General features: G+C 44.6%; 1 protein-coding gene across 1 annotated transcript in view; it reads left to right on the top strand.

Annotated features, from left to right (window-relative positions):
• enpp2 (ectonucleotide pyrophosphatase/phosphodiesterase 2) overlaps positions 1-17,935 on the top strand; it is a gene marked incomplete at its 5' end in the record, with an annotated part of 80,604 nt that overhangs the window by 40,564 nt on the left and 22,105 nt on the right. Inside the window, 6 exons of the mRNA XM_083633253.1 lie at positions 5,775-5,840; positions 10,876-10,948; positions 14,830-14,938; positions 15,845-15,970; positions 16,524-16,555; positions 16,818-16,945. Of these exons, the coding sequence (XP_083489379.1) occupies positions 5,775-5,840; positions 10,876-10,948; positions 14,830-14,938; positions 15,845-15,970; positions 16,524-16,555; positions 16,818-16,945 (534 nt within the window). The remainder of the gene's footprint in view (positions 1-5,774; positions 5,841-10,875; positions 10,949-14,829; positions 14,939-15,844; positions 15,971-16,523; positions 16,556-16,817; positions 16,946-17,935) is intronic.

Here is a 17,935-nt window from a genome sequence, read left to right as displayed (position 1 = left end):
CATTTGGTGCAAACCCGAGTTGGAATGGCATTGTTCTCACTTTGCCTAACAAGCTGAACTAAAGGAGCAAACTCTCCAGAGGTCAAATAAACAGCCCCAGACACGGTGAGAATGCGCCCTTAAAGACTACTGCAGTGCAGTGCCATTGTCCTTGTTGTAAATGTTTCAGCGACTTGGTACTGTGAGCGAGTTCTGCCAAGTCAGCAGAACATGCCCGGTCATGTTTCTGCCACACTCCCAGGCCGAAGCGGACCGCCATAGCACCAAACCTTCAACCTATATATTCTGTACAACACAAAGGAGCCCACATTTATCAGCACAGAGAAGGCTTTGATAGAGCGGGAGGCAGATCTCAGCAGAGGGATGGCGTTGGGCTGTTTTTACAGCAATTTGTGTAAATGGCCCTGTTTACACTACGCGGGGTTCCTCTGTGAACTGGGGTCACAGACGTGCCACTCCGTCGAGCCGCGGGGGCCAGAGTGGGCTGCTGAGTGCTTTCCTTACTGCTGGCACCAACCGAGGTGTGAGAAAGAGAGAGAGAGAATAACGATAAAGATAAGATGTATATGAGGAGTGTGTATATGAGGAGTGTGTATATATGAGGAGTGTGTATATGAGGAGTGTGTATATGAGGAGTGTGTATATGAGGAGTGTGTATATGAGGAGTGTATATATGAGGAGTGTGTATATGAGGAGTGTGTGTATATGAGGAGTGTGTATATATGAGGAGTGTGTGTATGAGGAGTGTGTATATATGAGGAGTGTTTATATATGAGGAGTGTGTGTATGAGGAGTGTGTATATATGAGGAGTGTGTATATATGAGGAGTGTGTATATATGAGGAGTGTTTATATATGAGGAGTGTGTGTATGAGGAGTGTGTATATATGAGGAGTGTTTATATATGAGGAGTGTGTATATGAGGAGTGTGTGTATATGAGGAGTGTGTATATATGAGGAGTGTGTGTATGAGGAGTGTGTATATATGAGGAGTGTTTATATGAGGAGTGTGTATATGAGGAGTGTGTATATATGAGGAGTGTGTATATATGAGGAGTGTTTATATGAGGAGTGTTTATATGAGGAGTGTGTATATGAGGAGTGTGTATATGAGGAGTGTATATATGAGGAGTGTTTATATGAGGAGTGTGTATATGAGGAGTGTGTATATGAGGAGTGTGTATATGAGGAGTGTATATATGAGGAGTGTTTATATGAGGAGTGTGTATATGAGGAGTGTGTATATGAGGAGTGTGTATTTGAGGAGTGTGTATATATGAGGAGTGTGTATATGAGGAGTGTGTATATGAGGAGTGTGTATATGAGGAGTGTGTATATGAGGAGTGTGTATATATGAGGAGTGTTTATATGAGGAGTGTGTATATGAGGAGTGTGTATATGAGGAGTGTGTATATGAGACATGTGTATATATGAGGAGTGTTTATATGAGGAGTGTGTATATGAGGAGTGTGTATATGAGAGGAGACAAAGAGAATAAGGAGAAAGACACATGGAGTGTGTATATGAGGAGTGTGTATATGAGACATGTGTGTATATGAGGAGTGTGTATATGAGACATGTGTGTATATGAGGAGTGTTTATATAAGAGGAGTGTTTATATGAGGAGTGTGTATATGAGGAGTGTGTATATGAGGAGTGTGTATATGAGGAGTGTGTATATGAGACATGTGTATATATGAGGAGTGTTTATATGAGGAGTGTGTATATGAGGAGTGTGTATATGAGACATGTGTATATATGAGGAGTGTTTATATGAGGAGTGTGTATATGAGACATGTGTATATATGAGGAGTGTGTATATGAGGAGTGTGTATATGAGACATGTGTATATATGAGGAGTGTGTATATGAGGAGTGTGTATATGAGGAGTGTTTATATGAGGAGTGTGTATATGAGGAGTGTGTATATGAGGAGTGTGTATATGAGGAGTGTGTATATGAGACATGTGTATATATGAGGAGTGTGTATATGAGGAGTGTGTATATGAGGAGTGTTTATATGAGGAGTGTGTATATGAGGAGTGTATATATGAGGAGTGTGTATATGAGGAGTGTGTATATGAGACATGTGTATATATGAGGAGTGTGTATATGAGGAGTGTGTATATGAGGAGTGTTTATATGAGGAGTGTGTATATGAGGAGTGTGTATATGAGGAGTGTGTATATGAGGAGTGTGTATATGAGGAGTGTGTAAGTATATGGAGATTGTGTATATATGAGGAGTGTTTATATGAGAGGAGACAAAGAGAATAAGGAGAAATACACATGGAGTGTGTATGTGTATATGAGACGTGTGTATATGAGGAGTGTGTATATGAGCCGAGGAGTGTATATAATGTGGATATGAGTGGATATGTGAGGAGATGAAGAGAATGTGTGTGATGTGTCTCTGTGTGCTAGTGCATGAAAGCCTAAAAAACATAATGGTTAGTTACAACCCTGGTTTTAGTGTTGTAGTGCCACAGTGGTTTTAGTGTTGTAGTACCACAGTGGTTTAGTGTTGTAGTACTAGTGTTGTAGGACCACAGTGGTTTTAGTGTTGTAGTACCACAGTGGGTTTAGTGTTGTAGTACCACAGTGGCTTTAGTGTTGTAGTACCACAGTGGTTTAGTGTTGTAGTACTAGTGTTGTAGGACCACAGTGGTTTTAGTGTTGTAGTACCACAGTGGGTTTAGTGTTGTAGTGCCACAGTGGTTTTAGTGTTGTAGTACCACAGTGGTTTTAGTGTTGTAGTACCACAGTGGGTTTAGTGTTGTAGTGCCACAGTGGTTTTAGTGTCGTAGTGCCACAGTGGGTTTAGTGTTGTAGTACCACAGTGGTATTAGTGTTGTAGTACCACAGTGGTTTTAGTGTTGTAGTGCCACAGTGGTTTTAGTGTTGTAGTACCACAGTGGGTTTAGTGTTGTAGTACCACAGTGGTTTAGTGTTGTAGTGCCACAGTGGTTTTAGTGTTGTAGTACCACAGTGGGTTTAGTGTTGTAGTACCACAGTGGTTTAGTGTTGTAGTACTAGTGTTGTAGTACCACAGTGGTTTTAGTGTTGTAGTACCACAGTGGTTTTAGTGTTGTAGTACCACAGTGGTTTAGTGTTGTAGTGCCACAGTGGTTTTAGTGTTGTAGTACCACAGTGGGTTTAGTGTTGTAGTACCACAGTGGTTTAGTGTTGTAGTACTAGTGTTGTAGTACCACAGTGGTTTTAGTGTTGTAGTACCACAGTGGTTTTAGTGTTGTAGTACCACAGTGGTTTTAGTGTTGTAGTGCCACAGTGGTTTTAGTGTCGTAGTGCCACAGTGGGTTTAGTGTTGTAGTACCACAGTGGTTTTAGTGTTGTAGTACCACAGTGGTTTTAGTGTTGTAGTACCAGTACTAGTGTTGTAGTACCACATTGGTTTTAGTGTTGTAGTACCACAGTGGTTTTAGTGTTGTAGTACCACAGCGGTTTTAGAAGTGTTGTAGTACCACAGTGGCTTTAGTGTTGTAGTACCACAGTGGTTTTAGTGTTGCAGTACCACAGTGGTTTTAGTGTTGTAGTACCACAGTGGTTTTAGTGTTGTAGTACCACAGCGGTTTTAGAAGTGTTGTAGTACCACAGTGGTTTTAGTGTTGTAGTACCACAGTGGTTTTAGTGTTGCAGTACCACAGTGGTTTTAGTGTTGTAGTACCACAGCGGTTTTAGAAGTGTTGTAGTACCACAGTGGCTTTAGTGTTGTAGTACCACAGTGGTTTTAGTGTTGCAGTACCACAGTGGTTTTAGTGTTGTAGTACCACAGCGGTTTTAGAAGTGTTGTAGTACCACAGTGGTTTTAGTGTTGTAGTACCACAGTGGTTTTAGTGTTGTAGTACCACAGTGGTTTTAGTGTTGTAGTACCACAGCGGTTTTAGAAGTGTTGTAGTACCACAGTGACTTTAGTGTTGTAGTACCACAGTGGTTTTAGTGTTGCAGTACCACAGTGGTTTTAGTGTTGTAGTACCACAGTGGTTTTAGTGTTGTAGTACCACAGTGGTTTTAGTGTTGCAGTACCACAGTGGTTTCAGTGTTGTAGTACCACAGTGGTTTTAGTGTTGTAGTACCACAGCGGTTTTAGAAGTGTTGTAGTACCACAGCGGTTTTAGAAGTGTTGTAGTACCACAGTGGTTTTAGTGTTGTAGTACCACAGTGGTTTTAGTGTTGTAGTACCACAGTGGTTTTAGTGTTGTAGTACCACAGCGGTTTTAGAAGTGTTGTAGTACCACAGTGGTTTTAGTGTTGTAGTACCACAGTGGTTTTAGTGTTGCAGTACCACAGTGGTTTTAGTGTTGCAGTACCACAGTGGTTTTAGTGCTGTACTACCACAGTGGTTTTAGTGTTGTAGTACCACAGTGGTTTTAGTGTTGCAGTACCACAGTGGTTTTAGTGCTGTACTACCACAGTGGTTTTAGTGTTGTAGTACGACAGTGGGGATTAGGTAATGGGGACCAGGGATTGTAGCTAAATAACTGGTTGGGTTCAGCTGAACTGGTGGGTTCAGCTTTCTGGGAGGTCCCCCCCCACTTCCCCAACCACAACCACAGAAAAAAAGGAAGGAGAGAAAAACAGAGAGGGAGAGAGACAGAAGGAAGGAAATTGGAAAACGGATGGAGAGATTATGAAAAAGAAAATGGAAGGGCAGAATATGGAGGTGATAATGTGAGCGGAGAGAGAAAGACCAGGTAAGGTAAGGATGGAAAGAGAGTGGACAGAGAGAATAGCGAGAGTGAGAAAGAGGTCAACTGTCAAGTGTTGAAGCAGTGTAACCCAACCCTCCGTCCTGACCCCCGCCATAGCAATGTCAAGCCCCCCAGTCGTCCTGCCCCCCGCCGCCGCAGCAACGTCAAGCCACCCAGTCATCCTGCCCCCCACCGCAGCAACATCAAGCCCCCCTGTAGTCCTGCCCCCCACCGCAGCAACGTCAAGCCCCCCAGTAGTCCTGCCCCCCACTGCAGCAACGTCAAGCCCCCCAGTCGTCCTGCTCCCCGCCGCAGCAACATCAAGCCCCCCAGTAGTCCTGCCCGACGCCACAGCAACATCAAGCCCCCCAGTCTTCCTGTCCCCCGCCACAGCAACATCAAGCCCCCCAGTCTTCCTGCCCCCCGCCGCAGCAACATAAAGCCCCCCAGTCTTCCTGCCCCCCGCCGCAGCAACATCAAGCCCCCCAGTCTTCCTGCCCCCCGCCACAGCAACATCAAGCCCCCCAGTCATCCTGCCCCCCGCTGCAGCAACGTCAAGCCCCCCGGTTGGGGCCCCCGGTCCCAGGCTTGATGGTTGACAGCTGTGGACTGTGTGACAGCCAGCAGCTTGGTTGGTGGCCTCGTCGCTATACAGGCAGCCTTTGACTCTCAGACACTTTAAACAGAAAGAGCTTTAAATGTGTTTCATCCTATAACCCTCGACTTTATGAGTCTCTTTGAGGGTAAAGGGAATAGTTTGGTGGGTTTTAATGGTTTTAATGGCACTAGACACTAAATCCAAAAACACTCTATCACCATAACTCTACCATTGCTTCTGTTTTTGTGTATTCCATTGGGTTGAATGTGCTGTGAATGTTTTCATTCTCAGATCTAGTTATTGTGTCTGTCTCAAGTGACATCTCCATTATTACGCTTCATAGTACATGTCATGTGTGGGTGTGTGTGTGTGCGTGTGTGTGTGTGTGTGTGTGTGTGTGTGTGTGTGTGTGTGTGTGTGTGTGTGTGTGTGTGTGTGTGTGCGTGTGTGTGTGTGTGTGTGTGTTCCAGGGCCATCCCGTTGGAGAGGCGCATACTGACCATGTTGCAGTGGCTCCACCTCCCTGAAGGAGAGAGGTGAGTTCTTCTTTCTTCCTTTCACTTTCTTCCTCTGCTTTGCTGCTCTTACACTCTGTGGGCTCTATTCTCCCCCTGGCCTTAGGCACTAAACTGGCCTTAAACGCAAAAAAACACGCTTTACCTACCGCTGACTTGGGAGGATAGCGTCATGTTTTTACGCCCCGAAATGCGCTTTACGCTGAAGAGGCGTGGCGCAGTGCCAGAATAGGCCAGAATGGGCGTTTCGGCCTTAAATACCAGCCTAAAGCGATCTTCCCAGCGGGCATTAATTTTGCGGTTAATGCTTTTCAAAACCAGGCCTTATTCAGTGCGCCGGCCCTGGGGATGCACCCACGGCGTTATTCAATCACTCTCTCTGCCGCTATCTCACTCTCTCTCCCCCCTCTCTCTCTCACTCCCTCTCTCCCTCTCTCTCGCGCGTCAATTTCTGCCCCTATAGCGCACTGCAAGCATCAGATCTGAAATGTAGGCTACACCACAGAATGACAGAACCATCACTATTTTGGGGGAAAGGCCACTAATTTATATGTATTCACTAGGCAGGCACAATGACCGATGAAAAAAAAGTTGTTATATCGTAGTTTTGAGCCCCTGTCATTCAGAGGCTGTTGCATCATCCTACCTCATACCTGTCTGCCATGCAGATGGGGAGAAGAAAAGGCAGCGAGAGAAAACGATGCAATCATTCTGTCCAAACTTTCACCAATCTAATCTCATCATGACATCCAAGGATAGGCTATATTTTTCTAGCCCATGCGTTTAGAACATTATTCTCACTTTGCTCTTGCTATAGTGTAGCGTATTTACATGCTTGCTGTATTTAAACTGCCGTGAGATTTGTTTGAGGAGCATATCGAGACAGATGTCGATGAAAGTGGGTAGAGAGGGAGGGGGGGGGGGGGCTCATAGTGCTTTGGTCGCGGGGACTTTAGGGCTTTTCTGACCGGACTGGAGTCGCTCTGTTCATGGATCGGAGCTTGGAAGGGAATAATGTGATTGGTTTACTGGAGATCACCAATCCAACACTTGTGAATAATTATACGCTTAAAGGAGAATTTCGTTTTTTTTTAACCTGGACCCCTCTCCTCACATTAATTATGGTCTGACGACTCAAATTACCTCATTCGTGATTGCGGTCACCAAGTCTCGTCAAGTCCCGCGATACTTTCCTGCCGGCTGGCCGTTACAGGTACACGCTTTGCGGTGGTGGTTTTAGCGTAACCTATGTGGGATTCGAGGCGTAACCTATGTGCGTTTTAGCGTAACTTATGTGGGATTCGAAATAACGCATCCGAGATATAAAACGTTATGAATATAGCCACGTTATAAACAACAAACTAACCATTTCGAGTAACACTGTTTCCATATGGATCACCAGCGTTAGTTTGTTGTTTATAACGTGGCTATATTCATAACGTTTTATATCTCGGATGCGTTATTTCGAATCCCACATAGGTTACGCCAAACCCCACATAGGTTACGCCTCGAATCCCACATAAGTTACGCTAAAACGCACATAGGTTACGCCTCGAATCCCACATAGGTTACGCTAAAACCACCACCGCAAAGCGTGTACCTGTAGTTGGCCAGCCGGCAGGAAAGTATCGCGGGACTTGACGAGACTTGGTGACCGAGATCACGAATGAGGTAATTTGATCCCTGGGAGACTCCAGGAAACAGCCCGGGGGAAATACCAGTCTGTTGGTTCTTGCGGGATGAGATTATGACGATATGTGGCGAAAACGGGAATAAAACTGGCTATTTAGATGCAGGAAAGACAGGCTGACACTTGGCCCCCTCGGAGCTCCATTTTACGACTGGCTTGGACGCTATTGATCTCAAAACAACGCTAGGACGGCCAGAAACGCTGCGGAGATCACTGGGTGAGTAGTCAGATCATAATTAGTGAGGAGGTTAAAAAAAAACGAAATTCTCCTTTAAAAAGGCGTGGTTAAATGGTTAGCATGGCGCATTCTGGCATTTAGTGTCAAGGACAAATTAGGGAATGCTACTACTAATAGCGCTGCGCCAAGCCATAAATGCAAATTTAAGGCCAGGGGGAGAATAGAGCCCTGTATCTCTTTTCTTTGTCAGCACTCATCTACTCACCCTCATGCACAGGTGAAAAACAGGTGAAGTTTGTCCATACAGTATAATACATCATTGACTTCAGCTGATCTGTACTGAAGTCAATGATGTTCCTTTAATCACTTTTCAATCTCACTGACACACTCAATTAGGTGTACCCAAACAGTCAGGTGCACAGAAATTATAGGGGGGGGGCTCTCGGGTTCCATTCCAGAAAGCACAGCACAGCTGGAGGATTAAATATGTTTGTCTGTAAGCAGGTGTTGGTTCAGGTAACATGGAATTAAATCATTTCAGAATTAAAATAGAGATTGTTATTTACACATTACACATTCTCAATGATTTCTTATTTGGTTATTATTTGGATATGCTGTGTGTGTGTGTGTGGGGGGGGGGAGTCATGCCTCTAAGCTGCTGTTTACCTTTTGATAATGCTGGATCAACAGCACCTTATGCCCTGCCAAGCTCCATTGCAACTGTGCAACATGTGGCTGTGGTTGACTTGTAATTACACGACTTCCCTCTCTAATGATATGATCAGACTCTGTGTGTGTCTGTGTGTGTGTGTGTGTGTGTGTGTGTGTGTGTGTGTGTGTGTGTGTGTGTGTGTGTGTGTGTGTGTGTGTGTGTGTGTGTGTGTGTGTGTGTGTGTGTTCTGTTTTTAGTTCAGTGTGCTACTAGTACTACTACTGCTAGTGTAACCAAGTCAATCAGAATCCTGGTGAGTCCCAAGTAGTAGCGAGTTGTTGGTTAAACTCGCTCCCCAGTAGCCTATAAAGGCCCGTTAAGCAGCTCCGCCAAGGGAGCTTTAGCTCTCTTGGTGTTTGCGGTTAGCGCTTGCGCTTCGGAAGCGGGAGAGCATGGATTCGATTCGCGCCTCCATTTCCGGGCAAGACCTTAATCAAAGAGGACATGAAACATTTGATCATATGACTCTAGTTAATTTGCATTTCACCCCAGACAAGACAGGACTACTTTCAGGTCTGAAATGTACCTAGATTTGCTAGAAAGATGAACAACATTTCAGCTTTTCGCCAACTAGGGCGCTGCTAGATGATGTCACTAGGTTGACTCGACAGTAGGGGAGAGTGGGGTGAGTTGTGCCAGGGGGGAAGTTGTGCCACCCCTTGTATCTAGAAAACCATAGAAGAAATTGGTCATGTGACCACACATTTTTGAAGAGGCATCCATTTTACTCACTCTGCAAAGAAGGGAGGCAGATGGCACAAGAGCTAAGCACATTTAAGTTCAAAAAACTGTTTTTTGCCTCTCAAAGTAAATTTTTTATGATCAAGGTTTATTGATTGTTGTGTCTGAACAATTATAGACAAGCTTGAAAACATTTCACACATGTGTTAGTGTTTTAGTAAGCTACAATATGAGGCTATACTGTTAGCATGATGTTAGCTCCAAACCAGCAGACCTTGTTGAAGAATATTGCAGTATTGGCAAGTGTAGCCTGGCTCTGTGATAGTTGATTTTGTTCATTTTGAACATATTTTTTATTTCTGAAAATGTTAAATATGTAGGTGAACTGCTGCTACCATTTAGCCTTGTTTAACCCTGTTATAGTACACTGGACTTTAGTGTTATCTTTATTTTGTCTTGCTTTGATATAGCATTACAGTATATGAGATGAAAATGTTCTGTTTTACTTCAGTAATCAATGGCACAATTTACCCCAACGTATTCTCTCCAAAGGCACAACTTACCCCGCACCGGGGGCAAGTTGTGCCAAGAGACCACTTTTTTAAGAATAGCCATATTTTTTTAACAGTTTATTTAAGATCCAAAGGGAGTGTTCCCAGTGGTGCACAACATCCTGAAATATATTTACATATTGTAGTTGGAGGCATTACTGTCATGCCCTCACTTTAAAGACACCTCAAGTAAAAAGTGGCGCAACTCACCCCACTCTCCCCTACAGTAGTACGGATTTTGAATGTTTTCTGATTCAAAACAGCCGCAATCCAAATCAGAAACACAACAGCATTATGCTGTGAGCCTGTTAGAATTCAAAATCCTTACTATAACACTTAACTAGCCCGTACTCCATTGTTCTCCACTGTGTGGTACCGTACTGCAATGTATTGTACTGTACTGTCAATGTGTGTACTGTGTGTACAGTCAACCTAGTGACATCAACTAGCAGCGCCCTAGTTGGCGAAAAGCTGAAATGTTGTTCATCTTTCTAGCAAATCTAGGTACATTTCAGACTTGAAAGCAGTGTCCTGTCTTGTCTGAGGTGAAATGCAAATGAACTAGAGTCATATGATCAAATGTTTCATGTCCTCTTTAACAAAAGTTACACTAACACTACCCCCTAGTTCCCAGCATAGAATGTGTAAAAACGTAGCCACTGTGACGTCACCGATTGGTTTCTGGACTGAAGCCTGGATTTTGCCATTTTGGCCGTCGGCATCTTGGTTATTTGGAGCCAGAAGCAGCTAACGCGAGACGAGGGGTTTCCCACGGAGCCACACCACTGCTTGCTATTGGTTGGTGATCGGCGAGCTGTGCGATCACTGGACAGCCGACCAAACATAGTCTGGTTTATCATCTCTTTTACTGTAAATGGGATCATTATTTACAAAATGAACATCATGCTGTATTGAGGAAGACTTGAAACTAGCGATTGAGACCATAAACTCATTAGGAAAGTGTTTACTGAGCCCGAGGTCATGAATAAATAAAGTAAGTAGGGTACTTTCCCCATTGACTTCCATACAATTTGACTTATTTTTGCAGCCAGTGGAGTCGCCCCTTGCAGACCAAAGAACATGTTTAAGGCACTTCCGCATTGGCTTCATTTTTCAGAACTAGAGCTTGCCCCTCAGTTCCTAGTCCTCTTCATACTAATGTGCACTACCGCCACCACTACTACTCTACAACAATGAGTGTACTGCTACAAACACATCTCCAAGCTGCCTCTGTCTTGTTTCAGGCCCTATGTTTACGCCATGCACTCTGAGCAGCCAGACACATATGGACACAAACTGGGGCCCATGAGCACAGAAGTGAGTACCGTGTGTGTGTGCGTGCGTGTGTGTGTGTGTGTGTGTGCGTGTGCGTGTGTGCGTGCGTGCGTGCGTGCGTGCAACCTGATAAGGTTAAGGCCCAGACACACCAAACCGACATCAAAGTACTAGCGACCAAAAAGCGCTTGAACACACAGTTTATTTTTTATTTAACCTTTATTTAAGCAGGTAAGTAAGGGATAGTGCGGATTATTGGACATAAAGTCGTATGAACTCCATACCAATTGTAGAGTGTATGGGCAGCTGAAAGAAAGCATGCATGTGTTATGACATCTCATTTCAACAATAAAACTGCAGTCTTGCTGTTGATCAGACCACGCTATTTATTGGCACTACTTTCTGGCTCCGCACTGCATCCGCGGTGGTCACTATAACGCTGTGTGCAGGTGTTTCAGACACAGCGCGCTCTGTAAACAGGCTACTAAAACATACTAAACATGTCTGACTATGAAAGCAATGAATATATGCCGTTTACACCAGATTCGAGGGGATGTCTTTATGAATCTGAATACACAGATGAGGAACTAGACCTAGAATGGGCAGAGAGAGAGGAGAGAAGATGAAGAGAAGAGAAGAGAAAATACGCAGATCAACATAATTGGAGAGCTACCGGGAGTATGGGCTATGTATTTTTTTTATTTTTTTTAACTGACAATATTGTTAGATTTAGGTAGCCTACTGTAGTCTCTCTTACCATGGTCTCAGCAGTGCTCTTCAGTAGGCTACATGAGTTTTCCTCTGCCCTGGACATGGAGGTAAATAATCATTTTCAGTGAAATAAGCACCGTACACGCAAAGTTTTTTAATCATCGCTTGCTTTGTGTTGAAGCTCAACGCTATTGCAACAAGCCAGAGTTGTCTAAGGGCATGATCCATGACAGGGAAATGATGAAATACAGTATCACTAAGGTTTTGATTGCTACAGCCTGGAAAAGTGCGTACCATTTTGTCAACTTGCCTCGCTGTTTACAGACATACAGAGCGTGCTGTGTCTGAAACACCTACCTAAATAAATACATAGCCCAAGTTAGTGACTGCCGCGGATGCACAAAGCCAGCGAGGATAAAACAATTGAGTGTACGGTGCTCATTTCACATATAAAATGATTATTTACCTCCACGTCCAGAGTAGAGGAAAACACATGTACTGAAGGGCACTGCTGTGCCAAATCCCATGGTGCGAGAGACTATAGTACCTAAATCTAACAATGTTGTCAGTTAAAAAAACAAATAAAAAATACATATCCTATATAGGCTACTTGGCAGCAGTAGCTCTCCACTCTGTTGATCTGCGTCTTCTTACTCCGCCTCTCTCTCTCTCTCCCTTCTCTCTCTGCCCATTCTAGGTCGATCTGACAAATTCCTAATGTTCATAAAGACATCCTCTCAAATGTGGCGTAAACGGCATATATTCATTGCTTTCATAATCAGACATGTTTACTATGTTTTAGTAGCCTGTTTACAGAGCGCGCTGTGTCTGAAACACCTGTACACAGTGTTAGTGACCGCCGCGGATGCAGTGTGCGGAGCCAGAAAGTAGTGCCAATAAATAGTGTGGTCTGATCAACAGCAAGACTGCGGTTTTATTGTTGAAATCAGATGTCATAACACATGCATGCTTTCTTTAGGAGTAAAACTTGATAAGTCCGTGACCCTAGAATGTCCGCCGGGACAAATTTTCCTCCACTCAGATCAAGCTAGAGCTCCGCCCACGGGACTCATAGCTCCCCATACGCTCTACAACTGGTATGGAGTTCATACGACTTTATGTCCAATAATCCGCACTATCCCTTTAAGAACAAATTCTTATTTACAATGGCGACGTGGCAGAAGGCACAGCCTTTTGAGGGATAGGGGGGTAGGTGGTAAAATAAATACAAAGTTAGGACAAGTTAAAAGACAAGTTAAAACACAGTTAAAACATAGCAAGACAGACAGACACTGCAAAGACTACAGCCGACGGTCAACTAGCACGTACTGTATGTTCTGTGCCTGTGTGAGACCTGGACTGCAGACATACAAAACAGATGCATGAAACAAAGCAGCATTTGCCTGCCTACCATTTTCACACCACTCTCACTCATCACTTAGACGGTTTCGTAATATTGCTACTTCTAATCGAGAATATGTCGTAAATGGTTGCAAATGGCACTGGCGTTGTCAGCCCTTGCCTGGTCTTTTGCTTGTGGGAGAAGAAAGAAAGAGGCTGTTAAAATAAAGAGGAACCGCACAGCGATCATACAGCAACAGCCTCAAGGGCCTTTTCCAAAGGCCACGTCACTGTGAAAATATTTACGATCAGATGAGATGAATGAATGAAGAAGTTGAAAAATGAGAAGAACGTTTTGTGCGATCGCTCTCTGCAGTGCTTAGCTTAATCAGCTGACCAGCCAATCACAGTGATTTCTCTCACCGACTCCCAGAAAAGTTACCGACAAGGCCGACTAGAGCCAATGGTGCGAGATACACTGCACTCCACTAGCCAATGGTGCGAGACACACTGCACTACACTAGCCAATGGTGCGAGACACACTGCACTACACTAGCCAATGGTGCGAGATACACTGCACTACACTAGCCAATGGTGCGAGACACACTGCACTACACTAGCCAATGGTGCGAGACACACTGCACTACACTAGCCAATGGTGCGGAACACACTGCACTACACTAGCCAATGGTGCGAGACACACTGCACTACACTAGCCAATGGTGCGAGACACACTGCACTACACTAGCCAATGGTGCGAGACACACTGCACTACACTAGCCAATGGTGCGAGACACACTGCACTACACTAGCCAATGGTGCGAGATACACTGCACTACACTAGCCAATGGTGCGAGACACACTGCACTACACTAGCCAATGGTGCGAGACACACTGCACTACACTAGCCAATGGTGCGGGACACACTGCACTCCACTAGCCAATGGTGCGAGACACACTGCACTCCACTAGCCAATGGTGCGAGACACACTGCACTACACTAGCCAATGGTGCGAGACACACTGCACTACACTAGCCAATGGTGCGAGACACACTGCACTACACTAGCCAATGGTGCGAGATACACTGCACTACACTAGCCAATGGTGCGAGACACACTGCACTACACTAGCCAATGGTGCGGGACACACTGCACCACACTAGCCAATGGTGCGAGACACACTGCACTACACTAGCCAATGGTGCGAGACACACTGCACTACACTAGCCAATGGTGCGAGACACACTGCACTACACTAGCCAATGGTGCGAGATACACTGCACTACACTAGCCAATGGTGCGAGACACACTGCACCACACTAGCCAATGGTGCGAGACACACTGCACTACACTAGCCAATGGTGCGAGACACACTGCACCACACTAGCCAATGGTGTGAGACACACTGCACTACACTAGCCAATGGTGCGAGACACACTGCACTACACTACACACTGCACTACACTAGGCGCTCACCAACGGCCAACCGTCCGCTTGGCGTGTCAGGGGCTTTAGCCACACACAAACACTCACACTATAACTATGTGTGTGTGTTGCTGTTGAAAAACCTGCTAGATGTGCTTGACAAAATCATACACAAACACATTTGATTTGATTTGATTGATTTATTTAGACGGGACAATGCGAAATTGATGAACACAATAACCATGGAACAGATAAAAACATCTGGAACATAATAAAAGTGTAAAAATCGCCGGATTTAGCGCGAGGCTAGTTTCCATCCGTTGTCCCCGATGGACAAGGTGTCTCGGATATTTAACCATAACAGCAAAAACAACAATAACCCCATTGTCTCTCACATACTGTACATACAAAGACACTCAGTTATGACTCACCTTCTGTTTTCCAGTTGAATAACCCTCTGAGGGTGATTGACAGCATCATTGGCCAACTGATGGATGGCCTTAAGCAGATGAAACTGCACCGCTGTGTCAACATCATCATGGTGGGGGACCACGGTACCGTCTCACACACACACACACACACACACACACACACACACGCGCGCGCGCATGCTTTGCTCAAAAGCACTTTGGCAGTAGATGTAGAGGGAGGGGAGAGCATCACCCATTTACTTTCCCTATTCACCTTATGTAGAAGAGACAGTCTGGCTATGTAGTCTCGCTTGACAGACTCTCCCTGCAGCGGGAGAGAGTCTGGCTAGTAATAACAGCACTACGGACTAGAGGGGAAAAAGGCTCTGTAATACCTTTACAGCCATCCACCAAAAGTACCATGCACATCATTGCACAATCGTTTTCAGTGTGTAGCAACGAGCTAGCGGCTAGCTCTGCTGTTGTTATTGTTTCTAAGACAGCGGCGCAGGAATTTGAGATAGGCAGATTTGACACGTACAGCAGCAGAGGCATACAGATTCGACACGGAGGGAGTGGAAAGGAAATCCATATATGGTCGCAGCCGCAGTCAGAGCGGGTCAGAGCCAATTGCAGAGCTTGCAGGGAGCGGAATGGGATTTCCATCCGGCACCGACTGAAATGGTCGGCACCAATAGGAGAGCTAAGTCCACCAGGCTGCTTCAAGCCAGTCAGACTAGGCTTGAGAGACTAACAGGAAGTGTAAACACAAACGGAAGTTCTGATTGTGTTTACACTTCCTGTGACTTATAAACCTTGTCTGACTCATATGTGAGTCAAACTAGGTTTGATCAGGTGAGTCAGACTAGTTTCAGCAGGTAAAACAGCCAGCGTTTTGAACAGGAAGTCGTGACACAAGTGGGTCAAGTGGGCGGAGCTACATAAGGTGAATAGGTTTCACAAACACTTCTCTGAACCAGGCTACCACTGCCTCTCTCCAACACATGCACACACACACATGCCCACACTCATCCTTCCGTCTGTCCACAGGCATGGAAGAGGCCCACTGTGATCGGACCGAGTTCCTCAGCAACTACATGACCAATATTGATGACATCATCCTCATCCCTGGGTCGCTAGGCAGAATACGCTCCAGACACCCCAACAATCCTAAATGTGAGAGAACACATCATCATGAAAATAAATCAAATGTTAAAATAAATATGCCCAGGAGGCACTAATTGCAACTGTTTCACTGTTTTGTAATGTTATATTCTTCATCATATTCGTTTATCATTCATTCATTGCATCATAGCTATAGTTTTCTGTTGCGGTTTTCTAAGCAAAATGTTGTAGTCGGGTAAAGGGGGTACTTGGATTCAGAAATCAGTGAAAGGGAGTCCTGAAGTCAGAACCACTGCCTCATGCAATAATGAATCTATTGCTATGTATTTGGCCACACTGTACATTATTTAAGAGTAGACAGATGAAGGCTAGATGTGTGACTGTGACAATCTTTCATTGTAAATGTGCTGTCAGACTGAAGCAATGGCAGAACCTTGTGTAAAAAATAGATATACATGTTGTTGAATAACTAGATTCAAGTGCCCTACTAACCTACTTTCAAGTTAATATTTTGACAGCTGGCATTGAACTGTTGAAATGTATCTGTCCATGCGGCGCTCTAATATGTCTGTCATACACCGAGATGTTGTTGTTCTTTTTCCAGATGACCCAAAAGCCGTTGTTGCAAATCTCACAGTAAGTATTAAACAGCCGTATCCTATGTCTGGCTTTGCATGCAAAATATCAACACATTGTGTCGACTTTAAAATGACTAGTGTGCGATTCTGAAATGTAATAATAGAGGAATGGTACTTTCTGTTACATTTGACATTTGAATCTTTGATTAATAAGGGAGAAACATTTAATAGTCTTGTAACAAGGTGCGCTCCATACCTCTTCGTCACCTCTCCAACTGACCCTTAAGATGAACGTACCAAAGATTCTTTCTTCTTTCCAGTGTAAGAAAGCAGAGCAGCACTTTAAGCCATACTTGAAGCAGCATCTGCCTAAGAGACTGCACTACGCCAACAACCGACGCATCGAAGACATTCACCTGCTAGTGGAGAGGAAGTGGCACGTTGCCAGGTGCAGTGACCATTTAACTATCAAATCCTCCTATTTTGCATCCCAGAGAGCATAGACACATTTATCTGGCACAGATCTGAAACAAGCAAATTACACCCAATTCTTTTGCTTTGGGTGTAATTTGCTCCTTAATATACAAAATATTAGGAACAATTTGCAAGAAGTACACTGATGAGGTGAATCCAGGTAAAAGCCATTATTCTTCATTTCCCGTATTAAATCTAGAATCTATATACCAATCACAAAAGAGAAGATGTAGAGATAAAGACAAACAGACAGGGGTGTAGCGAAAGATTCCCTGCCTACCAACAACGAGGGTCGCAGGTTTCGCACCCCCGTGTTATCTCCGGCTTGGTCGGGTGACAATATACTGGCATGTTTGCCTGTGTCTGCGGTGAGAAGCCGGATTGGGGGTATGTGTCCTCGTCACTGCACTAGCGCCTCCTCTGGTCGATCGGGGTGCCTGTTTGGGGCGGAAGGGAACTGGTGGGAATAGCGTGATCCTCCCACATGCTACGTCCTGCTGTCTGCCCGCTGTCAGGTGAAAAGAAGTGGCTGGCAACTGTGCATGTGTCGGAGGAAGCATGGTGCTAGTCTACGGCTCTCCCCAGATCAGCAGAGGGTGGAGCAGTGACCGGGGCAGCAGGGGGAAATTGGCCAAGTACAATTGGGGAGAAAATGGGGGGGAAATTTCAGATTTTTTTTTTTTTAATTAACCAACAGGGTAGAGAAGGATTTTTAAGACTATTGAGATGTGGATTGTGCCAAAGGGGCTGCAACTCAATATTAGGGTTAGGGTTAGATGATCCCAATATTTAGTATATTCAGTGTAGCTGTGCCATCAGTGAAGTCTTGGAAGCACATTGTACTATAATAACAATAATATGTATGTGTGTGTGTATATACAGTGTGTATGTATATATAGATAGATAGATAGATAGATAGATAGAGTACTTTATTCATCCCCGAGGGGAAATTCTGGCGTTACAG

The sequence above is a fragment of the Poromitra crassiceps genome (assembly GCF_964638095.1).
Source record: "Poromitra crassiceps genome assembly, chromosome: 1".
Lineage (NCBI taxonomy): Eukaryota > Metazoa > Chordata > Actinopteri > Beryciformes > Melamphaidae > Poromitra > Poromitra crassiceps.
Note: the sequence above shows the minus strand (reverse complement) of the source record. Positions and strands in the feature narration are given on the sequence as shown.